This window comes from Geotrypetes seraphini, chromosome 14, assembly GCF_902459505.1.
Source record: "Geotrypetes seraphini chromosome 14, aGeoSer1.1, whole genome shotgun sequence".
Taxonomy (NCBI): domain Eukaryota; kingdom Metazoa; phylum Chordata; class Amphibia; order Gymnophiona; family Dermophiidae; genus Geotrypetes; species Geotrypetes seraphini.
In genome coordinates this window covers 38,434,408-38,456,858 of record NC_047097.1, presented here as the reverse complement: position 1 = coordinate 38,456,858, position 22,451 = coordinate 38,434,408, and the positions used below count along the sequence as shown (strand labels likewise).

General features: G+C 49.3%; 1 protein-coding gene across 5 annotated transcripts in view; it reads right to left on the bottom strand.

Moving 5' to 3' along the window:
• The window catches only part of OTUD7A (OTU deubiquitinase 7A), a 548,435-nt gene that overhangs the window by 250,680 nt on the left and 275,304 nt on the right, over positions 1-22,451 (bottom strand). For all 5 annotated transcript variants that reach the window (XM_033921034.1, XM_033921035.1, XM_033921037.1 and 2 more), the window contains one exon: positions 13,930-14,084. In XM_033921034.1, coding sequence (XP_033776925.1) covers positions 13,930-14,014 — 85 coding nt within the window. In that variant the 5' untranslated portion in view covers positions 14,015-14,084. The remainder of the gene's footprint in view (positions 1-13,929; positions 14,085-22,451) is intronic.

The following is a 22,451-nucleotide window of genomic DNA, read 5'->3' as shown; positions in this document are numbered from 1 at the left end:
GCAGGGCCTGAGGCACATGGTCGGGTTGGGCCCATTACGGGCAGGAGGGATCCCAGGCCCTCCTGCCCTCGACGCAAACCCCCCTCCCCCCAACGACTGCCCCCCCCAAGAACCTCCGACCGCCCCCTCAGCCGACCCGCGACCCCCCTGGCCGACCCCCACGACACCCCCAACCCCCTTCCCCGTACCTTTCTGTAGTTGGCCGGACAGACGGGAGCCAAACCCGCCTGTCCAGCAGGCAGCCATCGACGGAATGAGGCCGGATTGGCCCATCCGTCCCAAAGCTCCGCCTACTGGTGGGGCCTAAGGCGCCTGGGCCAATCAGAATAGGCCCGGGAGCCTTAGGTCCCTCCTGGGGGCAGGGCCTGAGGCACATGGTCGGGTTGGGCCCATGTGCCTCAGGCCCCGCCCCCAGGAGGGACCTAAGGCTCCCGGGCCTATTCTGATTGGCCCAGGCGCCTTAGGCCCCACCAGTAGGCGGAGCTTTGGGACGGATGGGCCAATCCGGCCTCATTCCGTCGTTGGCTGCCTGCCGGACAGGCGGATTTGGCTCCCGTCTGTCCGGCCAACTACAGAAAGGTACGGGGAAGGGGGTTGGGGGTGTCGTGGGGGTCGGCCAGGGGGGTCGCGGGTCGGCTGGGGGGGTGGTCGGAGGTTCTTGGGGGGGGGCGGTCGTTGGGGGGAGGGGGGGTTTGCGTCGAGGGCAGGAGGGCCTGGGATCCCTCCTGCCCGTAATGTAGTGCAGGGTGGGGTTAGGGGGTCGCCGTGGCCAGGAGGACTTGGGCTCCCTCCTGGCCCGATATTGTGTGGGGAGTTGGGGAATCGGCGGGGCAAGAGGGCTTGGGCTCCTTTTTGCCCCGATCGTGTTGGGGAGTCGGGGGGGCAAGAGGGAACCAGGCGGAGAGAGGGCAGTTAAGCGCAGTGCCTGCGCGGAAGGATGCAGCTCGGGCGACTTCGTTGTGTGAAACGAAGTTCGTTGTACGGGTCAAGACATAAAGTTCGTTGTGCGCAGCGTTCGCTGTGCGAGGCGTCCGTTATGCGAGGCACCACTGTATATATATATATATATATATATATAGATAGATAGATAGATAGATAGATAGATATATTAATATTTTAATACTTTGTATAAATTGGAAACCGCTTTGCTTATAAAAGCGGTATATCAAGACCCAAATAAACTTGAAACTTGAAAACATGTTGTGCAGAAGAAAAAAATGTTATGCCTTTTAAAAAAATAATATTGTACAGCAATAGTACTCTTCCAAGCAATAAACAAAGTGATTCATTTCTAGTTATTTTAAAATTTCCTGATAATATAGTGATAACATAGACCATCAAATGTTGCCCAAAAAGCACAGTTACTTACCGTAACAGGTGTTATCCAGGGACAGCAGGCATATATTCTCACATGTGGGTGACGTCATCTACTGAGCCCCAGCGCGGACAGCTTTTCAAGCAAACTTGATTGAAGTTTCAAGTTTGCTACACTGCACCACGCATGTGCATACCTTCTTGCCCACTAGAGGGCGCATCCCCACCTCGTGGTCCTCGGTTCCATAACCAGCAAAGAAGCCATCCCCGGGGAGGAGGGCGGGTTGTGAGAATATATGCCTGCTGTCCCTGGATAACACCTGTTACGGTAAGTAACTGTGCTTTATCCCAGGACAAGCAGGCATGATATTCTCACATGTGGGTGACCTCCAAGCCAACCAAAAAAGGGCAGGTGGGAGGATGGCAATTTAGGAAAACAGGTTACGTAACACCGACTGGCCAAACCGGCCGTCGCTTCTGGACAAAGTGTCCAGACAGTAGTGGGAGGTGAACGTATGAACCGAAGACCAAGTGGCAGCTTTACAAATGTCCTCCACAGGAGTAGACCGGAGGAAAGCAACAGAAGCTGCCATAGCCCGGACCTTATGCCCCGTGACTCGACCATGGAGCGGGAGACCAGCCTGAGCGTAGCAAAAAGAAATACAAGCAGCCAACCAGTTGGACAAGGTGCGCTTGGAAACAGGATGTCCCAACCGATTAGGATCAAAGGACAAAAACAATTGAGGAACCTTCCAATGAGACTTGGTACGTTGGAGATAAAAGGCCAACGCCCTCTTACAGTCAAGCGTGTGAAGCGCCGCCTCACCAGGATGAGAGTGGGGCTTCGGGAAGAACACCGGAAGAACAATGGTCTGATTGAGGTGGAAATCAGACACAACCTTAGGTAAAAATTTAGGATGGGTGCGAAGAACCACCTTGTCATGATGAAACACAGTAAAAGGTGGATCCGCAACCAAAGCTTGCAGCTCACTAACCCGACGAGCGGATGTGAGCGCAATCAAAAAGACCACCTTCCAAGTAAGAAACTTAAGATGAGATTTGTCGATAGGCTCAAAAGGAGGCTTCATTAGTTGAGCTAAGACCACATTAAGATCCCAAACTACAGGAGGAGGTTTCAGAGGAGGATGGACATTCACGAGACCCCTGATAAAACGAGTTACCAGAGGATGAAAAGAGAGGGACCGACCCTCGAGATGCCGATGGAACGCTGCAATGGCACTGAGATGCACCCGAATGGAAGTCGTCTTCAGTCCAGACTTAGAAAGATGCAACAAATATTCCAGCACCGAAGACATTGGAACCGAACTCGGGTCCAGATGGTTCGAGGAGCACCAGGATGAAAATCTGGTCCACTTCTGGGAATAACAAAGCCTAGTCGAGACCTTGCGCGAGGCTTCCAAAATCTCCCTCACCGACTGAGAAACAGGAACCGAAGTCAAGGGGAAAGGAACCAAGCGGTCAGATGTAAAGACTGAAGATTGGGATGTAACAGCAAACCCCGACTCTGAGACAGCAGAGAGGGAAAAACAGGCAGAAACAGAGGTTCCCTTACACTGAGTTGAAGGAGCAGGGAGAACCAGTGCTGTCTGGGCCAACGAGGCACAATGAGAATCATAGTGGCCCTGGTCGATTTGAGATGTACCAACGTCCTCAAGATCAGAGGAAAAGGAGGGAACGCATAAAGAAACCTCCCCTACCAGTCGAGAAGGAAGGCATCGGCCTCGAGACGGTCCAGGGAGTACATCCGAGAACAATAGAGGGGCAGTTTGTGAGTCTCCGGGGAGGCAAACAGATCCACCTGAGGCGTCCCACAGCGGTCGAAGACTTCGCGTAGAACCCGGGAGTTCAGCGACCACTCGTGCGGCTGGAGAAGACGACTGAGTTTGTTGGCCAGACAATTCTTTTCTCCCTGAATGTAAACCGCACGCAGGAATATGTTCTGGGAGACCGCCCATTCCCAAAGGCGCAGGGCTTCCCGGCACAGGGACCAAGAGCCCGTTCCGCCCTGTTTGTTTATATAATACATCGCCACCTGGTTGTCCGTCCGCACGAGGACAACCTGATCGTGTAGCAAGTGGCAGAACGCTCGAGCCGCAAGAAAAATGGCCCGAAGCTCCAACACATTGATGTGACAAAGACGGTCCTCCGCCGACCATAGACCCTGAGTCGAGATGAGCCCCCCACGCGTACTCCGAGGAGTCCGTGGTCAGGACCTTGCGATGCGGAGGAATGAGAAAGAGCAAACCCCCGGAAAGATTGGAAGAGTTGGTCCACCAATGGAGCGAGCGTCTCAAAGAAGGAGTCACCGTTATTGGACGAGATACTGGGTCGCGATCCTGACGCCACTGCGAGGCCAAGGTCCACTGAGGAAGCCTCAGATGCAAGCGGGCGAACGGAGTAACGTGGACCGTCGATGCCATGTGGCCCAGAAGAACCATCATGCGCTGAGCCGATACTACAGGCATCAACGAGACCTGGCGACTCAATCGAAGTAGGGCCTCCAACCGAAGAGGGGGGAGGAATGAACGAAGGCGAACCGTGTCCAGCACGGCTCCAATAAACTGAAGGGATTGAGTCAGGCACAAATGAGACTTGGGAAAGTTCACTTCGAACCCCAGCCGTTGAAGGAAGATGATAGTCTGTTGGGTCGCTGAGATAACCCCCTCCCTGGTCGACGCTTTGATCAGCCAATCGTCCAGGTAGGGAAAGACCTGTAGCCCCCGAGATCTCAGGGCTGCAGCGACCACCACCATACACTTCGTGAAGACTCGAGGGGACGAAGCCAGTCCGAAGGGGAGGACCCGGTATTGAAGGTGCAACTCCCCCACTTGAAACCGTAAGAATTTTCGGAAGTCGGGATGCACCGGAATATGAGTATATGCTTCCTTTAAGTCTAGGGAGCACATCCAATCCCCTTCCTCCAAAAGAGGATACAACACCGAAAGCGACAACATACGGAACTTCTCCCGGACTAGGAACTTGTTGAGCTTCCGGAGGTCCAAAATGGGGCATAAGTCCCCTGTCTTCTTTGGGACCAAAAAGTAACGGGAGTAAAACCCCCGCCCCCGTTGGTCGGGGGGTACCGGTTCCACCGCCCGTAGGCTCAACAAGGCCCTGGCCTCCAAAATGAGAAGGGGAAGTTGTGTCTGGTTGCACGGACAAGATCCGGGTGGGCGGTCCGGTGGCGTGGCTAAGAAATTGAGCGAATAGCCCTCGGAGACGATCCGGAGCACCCATGCGTCGGATGTAATCTCGGTCCAAGCCACATAAAAGGACCTGAGTCGACCCCCGATTGGAAGGGGGTCGGGCGATATTGCGGAGGGGCCCGCCCCCATCCGCCCAGTCCGTCAAAAGGACGGGGCCGGCTTGGACGCTCCCTGCGCTGGAGGTTTCGGTTGTCCCCCTCTACCCTGCTGGGGTGGTCGCCGAGCCGGAGGTCTAGAAAAAGCCGGCGTAGACTTCTGCGGGTATCTTCTCGGGGGCGGCCGGAATGATTTTTGCGGCGGGGGCCGAGGTTTCGTCCGGACCAAAAAGGCCAAGGAGCGCTCCTGCTCTGACAAACATTTGGTCGCCGCCTCCAGGGATTCATCGAATAATTCCGAACCCACGCAGGGTAAATTGGCCAGGCGTTCCTGTAGGTTAGGATCCATATCGAGGGTACGGAGCCACGCCAGACGGCGCATAGCCACCGCAAAGGCCGACACCCTTGAAGCGAGCTCAAACGCGTCATACACCGCGTGGAATAGGTAGAGCCGCAATTGAGACAAGTTGGACATGAAGGTGGTAAACCCCTCCCTATGGGAATCAGGCATGACCTCCTGATACTGAGGCAAGTCCTTCACCATGTTACGCAGATAGGATGAAAACGTAAAAGCGTAATTGAGTACCCTGGTCGCCATGAGGGAATTAGAATAGAGGCGACGACCAAACTTGTCTAGAGTGCGACTCTCCCTACCGGGTGGGACCGCCGCCGAGACTCTGGAGGGCTGCGTTTTCTTAAGCGCCGACTCCACGAGCAACGACTGGTGTGAGAGTTGCGGTTTATCGAACCCCTTAGACGCAATGGTCCGGTACTTGGACTCCATCTTAGACGGCACTGCAGTGACTGTAAGAGGGGATTCCAAGTTTCTGAGGAAAGTTTGTTGTAATACCTTATTCAAAGGAAGGCGAGGAGTTTCCCTCGGGGGAGTGGGAAGGTCCTGTTCCTCGAGGAACTCCTTAGTATACTGGGACCCCGCCATTAAGTCGAGACCCAAAGCTCGTATCATATCGTGCACGAACCTGGAGAAGGAGGATGTCCTGGCGGGCGGCGAGGGAGTTCGTGACCTCCCCGCCGAGCAGAAGGGGGAAGCCTCGCGGGAATACCGCGGTTCCCTGCCAGACCCCGATCCCCAAGAGGCCACATCTAGTGACCTCGAAGGGGTCGGGGAGCGCCTATGCCCCGAAGAGCCCTTGGGGGAAGCCCCCGGGGTCCGAGGCACCGAGGCGCGCCCCATCCGCCTCGGCGAGGAGTCTCTCGAACCCCCTCTCGCGGGGGACCGAAACAGTTGAGGGTTGTCGAGACGGAGCTCCGAGACCCGCAACGTCTCGCCCCCGAGTGGCGAAGAGCGACCACGTCGTCGAGGAGAACCCAGAGCACGCTTGGGCTGCCTCGGACGACGCCTCACCCGAGGCCGGCCCGAGGGCGAAGAGCCCCGTGAGGACCTCGAGGAAGAGGACGACGATATCCTCCTCACCCGGCGCACCTTGTCTCGAGGTCTAACGCTCCTCTCAGGTTGGGTCCCCGAGGTCGAAGTCGAGGGCAAGGTCGGAGTCGAGGTCGGGGCCGTCCTAGCACCTGAAGTCAAGGGTACCGAGACCGAGGCCGCCGAGGCCGGGACCGTCGAGGCCGGTGCAGTCGAGGCCGAAGCCCACTGCAACTACTCGATGGCTCCGGACAGCTCCGAGGTAATCAAAGCACGGAGCAAGTCTTGGAAAGCCGGGATCCCCATCATGGCCGGTAGATCCGAGGCCGGGGGGTGCTCCCTGGAGGGCGACCTCGGTCTCGAGTATTCCCCCGGGGCACTAGGTTTGGCTACTTTGTCCTGGGCCGCGGACGACCCACCCGCTGTCGAGGAGCCCGAGGATGGCTTCTTCATAGATCCTGGGGCTGAGGACGGAAGCGGGGACTTACCCGAGGCAGGCTTGGTCGGGGCAGCAGGCTTCGATGAAGTCGATGGACGCGGCGAGGTCGAGGATCCCGAGGCCGAGGTCAAGGCCGGGGCCGAAGCCGAGGCCGACGTCGAGGCCTTCCCCGCCGCGGAGTCGACCGCGAAAAGCTCCGCCATCCTGGCACGGCGTCGACGGAGTGCTCTGGCCTGGAAAGTCGAGCACCTGTCGCAAGAGTCTGTCGGATGCTCGGGCCCTAAACAGAGCAAGCACCACCGGTGAGGATCGGTGATAGAGAGCAACCGATCACACCGGGTGCACTTTTTAAAACCCGTCAAGGGACGGGACATGAAAGCCAAAAAGGCCGGATCAACAACGGCCCGCGGCTGCGGCTCACGGGGGCACCCGGAGCCAAACGGAAAAATAAAAGTGAAACAAAAAACGAAGTAATTAAAGTAAGTAAGTAATTAAAGCACAGCGACCGAGTGAAAACACCCAGATGCGGTGACAGAAGGCAAAGCTATCAGAGCTCAATTTCCACAGGGCTTCTGGCTCCGCGGAAAAAACTGAACTGAGGACCACGAGGTGGGGATGCGCCCTCTAGTGGGCAAGAAGGCATGAACATGCGTGGTGCAGTGTAGCAAACTTGAAACTTCAATCAAGTTTGCTTGAAAAGCTGTCCGCGCTGGGGCTCCGTAGATGACGTCACCCACATGTGAGAATATCATGCCTGTTTGTCCTGGGATAATAGGCATTTTGCATAGTTTGAAGGACCATCCTACCTTATAAAGAAAGCTGTTTTTTTTTTTTTTAACATATAGTTCTCCTTGCCTTTTAAATATAATTCCCTCTCCCACATTTTCTTGAGGAACACCATTTCTCCAGACTAGAAATTCAGCTAATTGAAGCATTGCCTCTCCCATGAAGTTCCCAAGTGAACTACTCAAACCTGTGCACTGAGACAAAGCAATTTTTCTAAGAGGGCAAAATTATTCTGGCAAAAATGCTGATGAGTGTGAAAACTATTTTGACTCTGGGAATATGTAGATTCCAAGCTGATTCCCTGTCATTATTATTATTATTACTACTATTATTATTATTATTGTAATGCACTAGAGCAACTGTATTTAGAAACTCAATACCTTCAGGCCCAGATGCACATTTAATTTATTTGAAAAAATTATATTCCGCTCTAGCAACATTTCTAGGTGGATTCCAACAAACATACATAATTTATAACAGACAAATATATTAAAACAATTATATAATAAACTTCAAAATACTTGATTTTAATAAAACCTAGAAAATCAGCATTGATATGTCTCCATAAACATTTTCAACAAAGGGCTCCTTTCACAAAGGTGCGTTAGGGCCTTAACGCGTGAAATAGCTTGCACTAAAATTCCACGCATGCTAGCTGCTGCCGCCTCCTCTTGAGCAGGCGGTAGTTTTTCAGGTAGCGCATGCTATAGTGCGCACTACCGTATTTTCACATAGATAACGCGCACCCGTGTAAAACGCGCACACGGGTATAGCGCGCGAAAAACACAACTTTATGTACAGAAATTTTTATATACCGCGCACACACGTATACCGTGCATGCTGCCCAACTCTCCTTTCACCCGCACCGACTCTCCTCTGGCCACCCCGACTCTCCTTTCGCCCGCCCCGACTCTCCTCTCCCCCTTGAAGTCCTGTCCCCACCCCCGACGTTCGATTCACCACCCCCCCTCGCAGGACCGCTCGCACCCCCACCCCGAAGGACCGCCGACTCCCCGACAATATCGGGCCAGAAGGGAGCCCAAACCCTCCTGGCCACGGCGACCCCCTACCCCCACCCCGCACTACATTATGGGCAGGAGGGATCCCAGGCCCTCCTGCCCTCGACGCAAACCCCCCTCCCTCCAATGACCGCCCCCCCAAAGAACCTCCGACCGCCCCCCCAGCCGACCCGCGACCCCCCTGGCCGACCCCCACGACACCCCCACCCCCCTTCCCCGTACCTTTGGAAGTTGGCCGGACAGACGGGAGCCAAACCCGCCTGTCCGGCAGGCAGCCAATGACGGAATGAGGCCGGATTGGCCCATCCGTCCCAAAGCTCCGCCTACTGGTGGGGCCTAAGGCGCGTGGGCCAATCAGAATAGGCCCTGGAGCCTTAGGTCCCACCTGGGGGCGCGGCCTGAGGCACATGGGCCCAACCCGACCATGTGCCTCAGGCCGCACCCCCAGGTGGGACCTAAGGCTCCAGGGCCTATTCTGATTGGCCCACGTGCCTTAGGCCCCACCAGTAGGCGGAGCTTTGGGACGGATGGGCCAATCCGGCCTCATTCCGTCGTTGGCTGCCTGCCGGACAGGCGGGTTTGGCTCCCGTCTGTCCGGCCAACTTCCAAAGGTACGGGGAAGAGGGGTGGGGGTGTCGTGGGGGTCGGCCAGGGGGGTCGCGGGTCGGCTGGGGGGGCGGTCGGAGGTTCTTGGGGGGGGCGGTCGTTGGAGGGAAGGGGGTTTGCTTCGAGGGCAGGAGGGCCTGGGATCCCTCCTGCCCGTAATGTAGTGCGGGGTGGGGGTAGGGGGTCGCCGTGGCCAGGAGGGTTTGGGCTCCCTCCTGGCCCGATATTGTCGGGGAGTTGGGGAGTCGGCCGGGCAAGAGGGCTTGGGCTCCCTCTTGCTCCGATCGTGGATGCGGGTGCAGGTGGGAGCGCGTGCGAGCGGTCGTTCGGGGTGGAGGAGCGAGCGGTCCTGATGGGGGGGTGAATCGGGCGTCGGGCAGGGTGGGAACTATGTAGAAAAACTTTTGTATACCGCGCTCACGCGTATAACGCGCGAGGGGTATGCGCGGTAGGTAAAAACGCGTATAACGCACGCGTTATATGCGTGAAAATACGGTACTCCAGTGCATGTGCTAAAAAGGAGCCCAAACTCTTGAAGCAGTTAATATCATTAAGCCCTCGCAGTTGCTCAGGTAATTGGTTCCATAACTGTGGTCCACGCACATAGAATATAGATTTCCTGTATTCTTCGCGGTGAATTTCACAAACAAATGGGACCACCAGGGCATTACTGTTCAAGGAACATAAGTTCCGTGTTGGTTGATAAATACAAAGGGAGTCTATCAAAACTGGAGATTTCCTGCTAACCAATGTTTTAAAACCAAATAGCAACAATTTATACTGAATACAATACTCAATTGGCAAACAGTGCAATTTTTTAAGAACAGGAGCAATGTGTAGAGATCTCAAATATTTCTTAGGGACACCCATTAGCAAGGAATTATAATAGCCAAATGTAGAAAAATCAGACTTTGAATGACCAAATAAAAATTAGAATTGGTTAACACCGAGTTCAAATGATGCAAAAAACCTAAGGTTAAAAAAGATTTTTTTAACAATATAAGAAACATGTTATTTCATCTTCAAATAAGTATCCAAATATACTCCTAAAGTATTAAGTGTTCTTACAAATGAAATTGTCACTTCCTTGAATGTAACCAGTGTTGGAAAATCATAAATAACATGACTTGAAAGCAAAATGATTTTCGTCTTCTCCACATTCACTTTGAGATAATTATCATACAGTCAATTACTGATCTTATCTAAGGAGAAATTCAAGAAATCTATTTATTTATTTAAGTATTTATATACCGTTTATAGCTTAAGCAGTTTACTTTCAGATACTCAAGCATTTTCCCTATCTGTCCTGGTGGGCTCACAGTCTATCTAATATACCTGGGGCAGTGGAGGATTAAGTGACTTGCCCAGGGTCATCAGCATAAAGATGATATTCAACTTCCAAAGATTTCAACACTGTACAAAGTGGTATGAGAAAAATATTAAATAATGTTGAAGATAAACCCTGAGGAACACAATGATTCATTAGCAAATATTCTGAGTAACATTTATGTAGTTTTTTTATATTTTCTTTTCAGTTCAATAGAAATAATTCAACTTCTCAATTTTTTTTATATAATTTGGCATAATTTTCAAAAATTGCTGGTCTTTGCACCCTTCCCCCCCACCACGTGCCAGCCCAGTCCAAACAAACTTCTGCTCAGAACACATCATGACTTGTACATCTGCTTCCCTGGTTTACAGGGAGCTTTGCTTCTGGGAATTTGCGGAGGCTCCAAACTTTACAAAATTCAATTTTAAGACTTTTGGGTGGAGTTTGGAGATTCCAACATGTAACACAATTATTTATTTCTTATTGGTTGCCTGTCTGTTTTAAGATACAGCACAAAGAATACTGCAACTGCTCCTGTCCCTCACTGCGCTGGGACTCGATCATAACTGCAAAAGACCTAGCGCGCAACCTAGGAATACTCTTTGACTGCAACCTTTTTTTTTTCCAACCATCTCTCTCAACCATAATTTCCTCATTTTACTACCTGCGACAATTCTGAAAAATAAGGAACTACTTTTCAGAGTCTGACTTCACCCAGCTTCTCTATGCCTTAGTACTTTCCCGCATAGATTACTGAAATGTGCTATTCAACAGTCTCACAGTAAAGAACGTACGACGTCTCCAGTGTGTTCAAAATGCGGCAAGCAGACTTCTGAAAATCCTCTTTCGACCCTGTCTCCCAGGCTTTAGCGTCGGCTCACTGGCTGCCCATAGCCAAATGTTGTGTGTTCAAGGGTCTGATGCTAGTGTTCAAATCCTTGCACAACATGGTGACGGGCTACATGATGGCTAAGCTTTCTCCATATGTGCCGAACCGGTCCCTTCACTCCCAGGATGAAATAGGCCTTAAAATGCCCCCTGGTTGTGCCCTTCAACTGCAAACTGCCAAACGACGTTCCTACTCCCACTTCATACCGAGCCACTGGAATCAACTGCCCCCGCAGATCAGATCCCTTGAAGGACTCCTCAAAGGAAAGCAATAAAAACATACTTCTTCACCTAACTCCCCTGCCTTTGACTGACGGATTACAAAGAAATGTATATTGGTACCAAAACCCAATATGTGTCACGTAAAGGAAACTTGTAAAATCTTGCACTGTACGATGGCAAATTTAACTTGTACATTGTTTGTGTGTCAATTAGGACAAAACTTATACAGGAAAACTTGCTTTATAAGGATAACTATGGCAAATTGTAACCGGTAAACTATATATTATGTATATTAGTATAAGACCCCTAGTATATGTCAAGTCAGGATAAAAACTTGAATCGTAAACTTGTACTGAAATTATAGCAAATCCAGCACAAATCATAACCTGTTAATTGTACTGTATACTATGTATGTTTAACTTGTTACCTGATCTGAGCTCTTTGGGGACAATGGGATAGAAAATTAATTAAATAAATAAATAAATGTAAAAAAAATTAACCCTCGGTTTATATTCACGTTACCATTTTCCCCTAAAAAGTGGGGGGCAAAAATGGTATCTTGGTTTATATTCAGATGGATTTATATTTAAGTATGTATGGTATATTCAATTATTTAGCATTTTTGGCATTCTTTTCTACAGGAAAACTAGACTTATATAATCCTCATTTTGGAGCGTCTTATGGAGCCAATACACCTCCCCCCGCCCCCTTTTTTTAAACTGGTGGTGGTCCAGCACAGTCTCCTGCTGGACAGCTGCCTTTCTTGTTGCAGAGCATCGCATAACGGAGGAGCGCAATCTTTGCGCTTCCTGCCTGGTCCCATGCCGCTCCGTGATTGGCTGAGGTCAGTTCTCGATTGAGAACTGACCTCAGCCAATCATGGAGCAGCACAGGACCAGACAGGAAGCGCAACGATTGCGCTTCTGCGTTGTGCGCCGCTTTGCAATGAGAAAAACAGCTGTCCAGCAGAAGATCACGCTATTCAACACGTTAGTCAGTTAAAAAAGGTACCGGGGAGCTGCTGGCTGCTGCTTCGGGCTTCCCAGCACCATACCAACCTATGTGTAGAGGAGGAAAACCCAAGAAAAAAAAATCTGAACCAAATTATTTTTCTTGGTTTTTCCTCTTCTACACGTAGATGCATCTTATGGTCAGGTGCGTCTTATAGACCGAAAAATATGGTAATTACATTTCAAATCTCTTTCACTGAGCACTTTGAAAGCTACCTTGCCGTTGTAGCCATAGAAGCCATAACTATACAAAGTACCTTGCCATAGTAGCCATAACCATACAAAGCAGTAAGCTAAGTATCGTGGAATGTAGAAAGAACATGATAAAGGATATATGCTGAAATTAACTCTACAAGGAATAATGGCTTATAGGAAATATTTTCAAAAGGTTTAAAGTTTCTCAGCAAACCAATGTCTCTCAAATGTTTTGAATCTGTGACATACTAAACTCAGGGATGCATCTGGAGGGCACAGATGTCAATGTGATAACATCATGCACATGTGTGATGTCATTACATCAATGTACATGCATGAGCAGAAGCCCTCCAAATGGGGTCCTGAGCTTGCTATTACTACACAAGTGGGGGTGGGGGTGGGGATGAAAGAAGGATAGGTGAGGAGAAGCACCAGAGAGGAACAGAGGTGCTGGCACGGCTGACTGCCAATGTGCCTCTCGCTGCGAGAGGCACATCCTGCAGGCATGTCAGCTGGCGCTAGTGCCTCTCCTCCTCGCCGGCGTCTCATGGCACACCTGGAATCTCATGGCACACAGTTTGTAATATACTGCCATAAACTAAAAACTTTTCAAAAACTACCAGGTGCTTCAAAACACTGGACATTTCAGAATTCTCATATTTCTAGTTCTATCATGATGCTGCTAGTATTTGCTGCATAGTATTTTTTTTTTTTTTTTGGTTGCAAGGCAGTGTCCTGTGTTTAGTGCAATGCGATTTTAGTTAAATGATTATCATAACCAATAAGCTCCTATAATACAAATCCTGGAGGGATATGCATATATAAAAGCACACATTAAATTCCATCATGAGGAGGAGTGGCCTAGTAGTTAGAACTCCTGCCTCAGAACCCTGAGGTTGTGGGTTCAATCTCTGTGCTGCTCCTTGTGACCCTAGGCAAGTCACTTAACCCTCTATTACTCTAGGTACTGTAGGTTAGTCTGTGAGCCTGCCAGGATAGATAGGGAGACATACTTAAGAGTACCTTAATGTAAACTGCTCTGAATAAAAACAGTATATAAGAAATGTAAGTCACATGATGAAATTGTGATATCTTCCAATCTTTAGCCAGAGTTCCATTAGTCATGGAGTCACCAGAAGAGTCTGTTAGCTTATATTATTCTAATGCCATGACTGAAGAAGGCCTAGGTGGCTTTTGAAACTCAGTTATCACCATTGTGTAATTTTTATGTGGATCAAAACCATTTCCTTTAATATATGCTTTGTTTATCATCTTGATATGCAACTTTGAAGGGTAGTTAATCAAATTTTAACACAGAAACAAACTCTTAGGAGGAATCATGGCTTTAAAGTAGGTTTTCAAAATAAATTCATAGGGCTGAACAGATAGGTATATGCACATTGAGAAAACTTACCTTCCAGCAGGTCTCTTGCCAGACCAGGTTCTGCCCCTGTGGACCGAACAAAGTCTGACAGGACCGCATCCATATCAAGAGTCATGTGATCATGTAGAGGTGCTGCCCAGAGTGCAGCAGAAGCAGGCTTTGTTGATGAATTAAGGTAGCTTCATCTGCCAAACAGAAAAATAATATGTATTGGATAAGTTAAAAAAAAAAGTTAAAACATATCCTGTCAAATAAAATAACAGCATGTTGTGAAGACAAGGACGCTAGAGTTATTTTGTATATGGTATATCTCTTTCATATGAAAACATTGTTTATGCTGGGTTTTATTAAACTGCGGAAGAGCTTCTTACCACAGGCTGACAAGGTAAATGCTTCGATGCTCATAGAAATTGAATGAGCATTGGAGCATTTACATTGCTAGCCCACAGTAAGAAGCTCTTCTGCAGGAGCCTTTAACTTGTTAAACTGCCATTTGCAAACTAATAAAATCCAATGATATAACTACACATTTTATGAAACTGTGCAGCTATTTAGTCTGGTCAGTAAGTAATTATTTTTAAGATATGAAGAACAATTTGCCAAAGAGGCAAAAAACTCATAACAACAATTTTTTAGGTACATCAAAAGCAGAAAACCTGTGAGGGAATCTGTGGGAACACTGGATGACCAAGGAATAAAAGGTGAGCTCAGGGAGGATAGGGCCATAGCGGAGAGACTGAATGAATACTTTGTTTCAGTCTTTATGGAAGAAGATGTAAGAAATCTTCCAGATCCGGAAATGGTTTTCAAGGGTGATGAGGTGGAGGAATTGAAAGAAATCTCTGTGAACCTGTGAACCTGTGAACTAAGCCAAATTGACAAGTTAAAGAGTGATAAATCACTTGGACCAGATGGTACACATCCCAGGGTACTGAAAGAACTCAAACATAAAATTGCTGATCAGTTGTTAGTGATCTGTAACCTGTCGTTAAAATCGTCTGTAGTAACTGAAGACTGGAGGGTGGCCAATGTTATGCTGATTTTTAAAAAAGGTTCCAGAAGGTCACCTGACGCCATGAGCGAGTGAGGACGCGTTCCCACTCAGCTCCGAGGCCCCGTCTCTGCCCCCGCACATACCGCCGACAATTGGACCGCCCGAGAGCGAAGACTGCCTAGCAACAAACGCTAGACCGCATGGAACGGTATTTGACCCGTTCCCAGGAGGCGGCACGCGCGAAAACAGCGCGAAAAGACAGAGAGCGTGCCAGTCCCGGGGCAGGCAAGATGGCGGCCGCATCCGGAACGGCGGTCACGGAGTTCTCGGCTGGGGCACTGCTGGAACTGAAGGCGGCGGTGGCACAGGTCCTGGGCCCCCAGATAGAAGCCCTAACAACCCAAATGACCAGGCTGGAACAGCTGATGTCGGACACGACGGCCAGAACGACCGAATTGGAGCACCGGGTGTCGGCAGCAGAAGACACCCTAAACTCACACGAAATGGATCTCTCGGCCCTGCAAGAGACGGTTCAGTTACAAGCTGCTAAACTGGATGATCTAGAGAACCGTTCTCGCCGAGGGAACCTACGCCTTATGGGTGTGCCCGAAACTATACCCGACAATCAATTAACTGCGGAGCTGGAGGGCTGGCTGGAGCTGGAATTCCCAGACACAACATCTCTGGGCCCACTGTGCTTGGAAAGAGCACATCGCCTCGGCCCCCGTCCGACAAGGGACTCCAGGCCTAGGGTGGTGATTGTGAAAATCCTCAACTACAGACACAAACTGGAGATCCTGCGACAGTACCGCACTAAACGCGACGCAGTGAAGTTCAGAGGCTCTGCAATACGGATAAGCCAGGATTACTCTGCAGCTCTCACTGAACGCAGGAAAGCCTTCTACCCTCTGTGCTCTAAGCTGGAAGAAAATAAGTATCGTTTTCAGTTCATCTATCCAGCGGTCCTAAAGATACACCATGAGGGCTCGTGGCACGTGTTCACCGAGGCTGTGACAGCCGCTGACTATATAAACAAGGCCATCACACCAACGTCCGAGCCGACATAGGCGCAAACGAAGAGGCGGCGTGATTCATACTGGAAGGCAGAACCGGCTATTGTTAAGTTGAATGTTACTGAAATGTTATTAGACTGAAATGTTATTAGTCTGAAATGTTATTAGCCTGAAATGATGGGGGCACTGTTGAATTATTGTTTACAGGGGTGGGGGTGGGGTCTCGTGAGGCGCCATTCTCGGACCTACCACATATTCCTTCGGGGATATGGTCTTTGGGATTTTTGGGGGTGAGGGGGGGAGGGTGTTGGAGTGTGGGGAACAGCCTACTGATGGGTTATTGGGGATGTTACTTGTTCATATTTGCCTGATTATTAGTTGCTGCGGGGACATATTGGCTCACCCGGGCGAGGCTGGGCACCTGGGTGTAGATCACATGCGGCCGGATGGTTCAAGCTGTTGGTGCTTTGACCCTGGGTGACCACTCTCTCCGTATTCTGTCTTGGAATGTGTCTGGGATCACATCACCAATTAAACGTACGAAGCTCTTGAGACAGATAAAACACCATAGGGCGGACTTAGCGTGCCTCCAGGAGACTAAATTGACCCGGGAAGAACACTGTAAACTACAAAGGGGATGGGTGGGATCTGTGTATTCAGCCTCCTCATCTGGGAAAAGAGCCGGGATATGTTTGCTTGTACGCAAGGGGTTACACTGCTCAGTGACGTCACTTGCTGAGGATCCTGAGGGAAGATACTTACTCTTAAAGATATCTATGCAGGGCACGGATTTCCGGCTGCTGATTGTATATGGGCCGAACACATACTCACAAGTATTTTTTGATAAATTGGTATCCCTAGGCTTGCAAGACACTACCCTGCCACTGATAATAGCTGGTGACCTTAACCAGGTGCTAGACACTTCCTTGGATCGTTCCGGTCCCCAAACGCTGACGGTGCCCAACTTAAACAAAGGTATCCCCTTACTCTGTCAATCATTGGGTCTGGTAGATCCATGGAGACTTCTCCACCCAACAGAGCGAGATTACACACACCAATCTCGGGCACACGGGTCGTTCTCACGCATAGACTACATGCTGGTTCCGGAATCCTGGTTTGGTCGAGTCACAGATTCTATTATAGGCCCTATGGAGATATCGGACCACTGTCCTGTTTGGGTTGACCTGGCTTGGGGACAGCCTCCTCAGGGAGCCTGTCGGTGGAGATTCCCATCTTACCTTCAAGAGGACCCAGACTTTGGGGCCTACCTCAGAACGCGCTGGGATGATTTCCTAACAAATAACGCACAACATCGAACTGAACCGGGCCTTTTCTGGGAAACCGCTAAATCTGTTCTCAGGGGGGAGATCATTGCCTACGTTGTGGCAAGGAATAAACGCATAGCGGCCAGTATTATAAGTTTGGAAAGAAAATGCACAGCTTTGAAGGCGAAATTTATAAGCACACCAACCACTGAATTGAAGGAAGACCTTCATGTAGCACAAGTAGCTCTTAATACATTAATACATGACCGCACCAAACGCTCCTTAATTTACCGCAAATACAAATACCATAGGTTTGGGAATAAACCGGGCCGGATGTTAGCTTCAATAACTAAGAACTGGCAGGACTCCAGATATATACCAAGAATTAAACATAGTCCCACTACCTACCACACTGCACCGAAAGACATTGCGGACGCATTCTATCGGCACTTCTCGACATTCTACGCGAATCCCAAACCATACTCAGGCCCTGATGTTCTTGATTATCTAACTGATGCTGGCCTGCCTAGTTTCACTGAACGCCAGCGGGAAACTTTGAACAGACCCCTGGAAGGCCCAGAGATACAAAAAGCCATTAAGACCTTGCGTTCCTGCACTGCCCCGGGCCCTGACGGGTTTTCGGCAGAATTTTATAAGATGATGTCGCCCCAGCTCTGTGAGTCACTGATGTCCTATTATGAGGAGGTGACAGAGACCGGAGCTTTTCCGGCCTACGCTAATTCTGCCACTATAACACTGATCCCGAAACCGAACAAACCTAGGGAAGAGGTTGACTCCTACAGACCTATATCCCTACTAAACGTAGACATAAAAATCCTATCCCGTTTGTTGGCAAACCGTCTCACTCCGCTTTTATCACACATTATATCATCTGCGCAGGTGGGCTTTGTTCAGGGCCGCCACTCTGTCCTCAACGTGAGACGCACTCTTTTGGCTATGGCTAGGGCACAAGAATCACACGTTGAGGGCATTTTGGTGAGCTTGGATGCGGCCAAAGCATTCGATCAGGTCCTGTGGCCTTACTTGTTTTCGGTTCTGGAATATGTAGGTATAGGCGGGCAATTTCTAGCCGCACTGCGAGCATTATACACGTCCCCCACAGCATCCATACTGGTAAATGGAATTCATACACCACCCTTTGGGGTGGGCAGGGGGGCACGCCAGGGTTGCCCATTGTCACCATTACTATTCATACTGTACCTGGAACCCCTCCTTAGAACAATACAAAAAGATGATGTTTTAGTAGGATTAATGGAGGGAACATCCCAATTACGGGTGTTAGCATTTGCTGACGATATTTTGTTAACCCTGGCTTGCCCCCAGCAATCCCTGACTAGAGCCCTCGAGCTGTTGGATGAGTTCCATTTATTCTCTGGCCTAATCTTAAATAAGCAAAAATCCTTAGTCATGCCTTTGCAAGATGAAGTCCGAACTTCCTGGCAGGGGCCCTTTCAATTGGAATGGGCCACGAAATCTTTACGTTATTTGGGGATTTGGATCCCACAAGATTTAACTCAAATATACAAACTTAATGTTCTCCCCCGTCTCCATCTGACGGGACAGAAACTCAGAGCCTGGCGCTCTTACCCACTATCTTTATTAGGGCGAATAGCCCTGTACAATATGATGATTATTCCCCAATGGCTGTATCTATTACAGACCTTACCCTTGCTGTTACAACACCGGCACCTTAGAGTTCTTCACCAGTCGTTGAATGGGTATCTGTGGGGTGGCAGGCGTTCGCGTATACCCCTCCGTACACTATTTCTACCCGTATCTCAGGGAGGCTTAGGACTTTTACATCTAGGCAGAATGAATATGGCATGTCAGCTTCGACATATAAATGATTGGCTATGTGGGACCTCCCATTTTTCGGTGGCTGAGGTCGAGTGCCTTGCATATACCCCCTATCATTGCAGCTACATGATACATGCTTCCACACTGCCTCTGCGCTCACAACACTATGGGGATATCTTACTGGGCCCGTTGAGGAAAACCTGGAAGAAACTGTGCAATCAAATGCACATTAGACCAGAAGTGACACCTTATTTACCAATACATGGCAACGTTGATTATGTTCCTGGAATAAGTCTCAGGGCTCCATCTAGGTGGGCTCGAGGGGGAGTGTTTTATCTGTCTCAAATTCTGAATGCGGATGGGACCCTCTATTCCTTCCAGAAACTATTAGATACTAAGGTCCTTTCAGCTAGTGACTGGCTGTGTTATAGGCAATTGTCACACTACGTGAATTCCTTGCCAAGACAGGCTTTGTTGGACATAGTTCAAGATACGCTATCTGAGGCCCTCTGCTTAACAGCCCAAGAACCCACCCCACTCAGTGTTTATCATCGCTATTTGCAGGGGCTGGCTGGAGACCTGGACTACAGAGCCTTGGCCGAATCCTGGTCTTTGGACCTACAAACCTCAATTACAGAGTCCATGATAAAGAGGGGCTTTACATTGAGATCACGTATCCTGGTGGCAGCAGTAGAGAGGGAACGATATTATAAATTCTTGGTTCGTGCCTATATAGCACCCATAAGAGCGCATCAAACCCACATCAGTACTTCAGCAAGGTGCCCCAGATGTGCGGCTGCCAGAGCATCTCTTGGCCATATGTTTCTGTTATGCCCCGGTATTCAAGCCTACTGGCGGCGAATAGGACGTACAATACAGACACTATGGAATTGCTCCTGGACACAGACGTCGACTTTTCTCTTTACACTGAAATTCTCCTTGGACCCGGTTACACCAGGGGTGAATGCATTTGTACAAAGAGCTATTCTGGTGGGCATAAAGACTATTTTACAATGCTGGTTGTCCCCGCACACGCCTTCCGTCTCGCAATGGCGGACTCAGATGATTTATTGGGCGAGTTATGAAAGACATGATGTTCTAGACATACATTCTAAGAGAGGGTTTCAGTATCTTCAATGTTGGAGACCTTTTTGTTTAACTTTGTCTCCCGTAGCGAAAGCTAGATTGTTAGAATAAACCAATTCAGGCGAGTTTCACAGTGGCTGTTCCCTGGGGGGGGGGGGGAGGGGGGAGGGAATGGGAGGGGGGATCATTTCTCATTGCAATGCACTATGTGATGACTTGTATTTTATGTTTGTTGTTTATCGAAAATAATAAAACAAATTTAAACATAAAAAAGGTTCCAGGAGAAGTTCCAGGGAATTACAGACCGGTAAGCCTCATCTCAGTGCTCGGCAAAATAGCGGAAACAATTATAAAAAATAAAATAAAATTGTGGAACACGTAGAGAAACATGATTTAATGAGACAGAGTCAGCATGGGATCAGCCCAGGGAGGTCCTGCCTCACCAATTTGCTTGACTTCTTTGAAGGTGTGAATAAAAATGTGGATAAAGGTGAGCCGGTTGATGTAGCGTAGCTAGATTTCCAAAAAGCTTTTGATAAAGTTCCTCATGAGAGGCTCCTGAGAAATTTAAAGAGTCATGGGATAGGAGGCAATGTTCAATTGTGGATTAAGAATTGGTTATTAGACAGAAAACAAATGGTAGGTTAAATTGCCATTTTTCTCAATGGAGGAGGGTAAATAGTGGTGTGCCAGAGGGATCTGTACTGGGACCGGTGCTATTTAACTTATTTATAAATGATCTGGAAATTGGAACTATGAGTGAGGTGATTACATTTGCAGATGACACTAAACTTGTTAAACGACATAAAGTTGTTAAAACACATGTGGACTGTGAAAAACTGCATGAAGAACTTAAGAAATTGGAAGACTTGGCGTCCAAATGGCAGATGAAATTTAATGTGGACAAATGCAAAGTAATGCACATTGGGAAGAATAAACCAAATCATAGTTACCATATGTTAGGGTCCACCTTGGGGGTCAGCACTCAAGAAAAAGTTCTGGGTGTCATTGTGGACAATACACTGAATCCTTCCACCCAATGTGCAGCAGTGGCCAAGAAAGCAAACAAGATGCTAGGAATTATTAGAAAAGGGCTGGTAAACAAGACTAAGGGCTCCTTTTTCGCACGCACATTTTTAGCGAGCATTAACCCCTGCGCTAGCCGAAAAATTACCACTTGCTCAAGAGGAGGCGGTAGCGGCTAGCGAGGCCGGCAAATTGTGCGTGCTATTACGTGCGTTAAACCGCTAATGCGGCTTTATAAAAGGAGTCCTAAGAATGCGATAATGCCTCTGTATCGCTCAATGGTGTGACCTCACCTTGAGTATTGCGTTCCGTTCGGTTCTCCTTATCTCAAAAAAGATATAGTGGCACTAGAAAAGGTTCAAAGAAGAGCAACCACGATGATAAAGGGAATGGAACTCCTTACATATGAGGAAAGATTAAAGAGGTTAGGGTTCTTCAGCTTGGAAAAGAGAAGACTGAAAGGAGATATGATTGAAGTCTACAAAATCCTGAGAGGTGTAGAACGGGTACAAGTGGATCAATTTTTTTCTGCATCAAGATTTACAAAGACTATGAAGTTACAGAGTACTACTTTTAAAATCAATAGGAAGAAATATTTTTTACTCAGAGAATAGTTAAGCTCTGGAATGCTTTGCCAGGGGATGTGATAAGAGCGGTTAATATAGCTAGCTTTAAAAAAGGTTTGTACTATTTCCTGGAGAAAGTCCATAAACTGTTGTTGAGACTAGAGATCTGCACGGGAACGGGGATCGCGGGGATCCCGCGGGTTCCCCCCCTGGCCCACGGGACTCCCACGGGGACGCCCCCTGGCCCACAGGGATGCCCCTCTGACCCACGGGACTCCCAAGGGGATGAAAACAGCCTACCTAAATTCTGGCGATGCAGGCATGCAGCTTACCAGTCCGGCGTCGCGGCAGGAAATAGCCATGCTGAGCAGTGAACTCAGCACGTACACAGATGAAAGCCTTGCTTGCTGATTGGTCCGGCGGCACGGCGGGGCGGGGCTTGGAGATTTCAGCCCATAGCGAACTTATGCTCCGGGCTCTAACATGTGCGTGCCGGCTTCTCTTCTCTTCCCTCCGAAACCGGAAGTTATGTCCGGGGGGGGGGGGGGGGAGAAGGTAAGCCGGCACGCACATGTTGAGAGCCCTGAAGCAAGCGTTCGCTACGGGCTAATGCGGGAGACAGGTTAGTGAAGCATTTGCTCTTCTTGCTGCCGGGTCCTGCCTACTTTCTGTTTCCGCGAAGGCAGGACCCGGCAGCATTTCCCCCAGTAGGTCGATCGCGATCTTGGGCTGATCAGCCTTACTCTCCCTGACGGCAGAATTGACATCGGGGAGAGGAATGCTG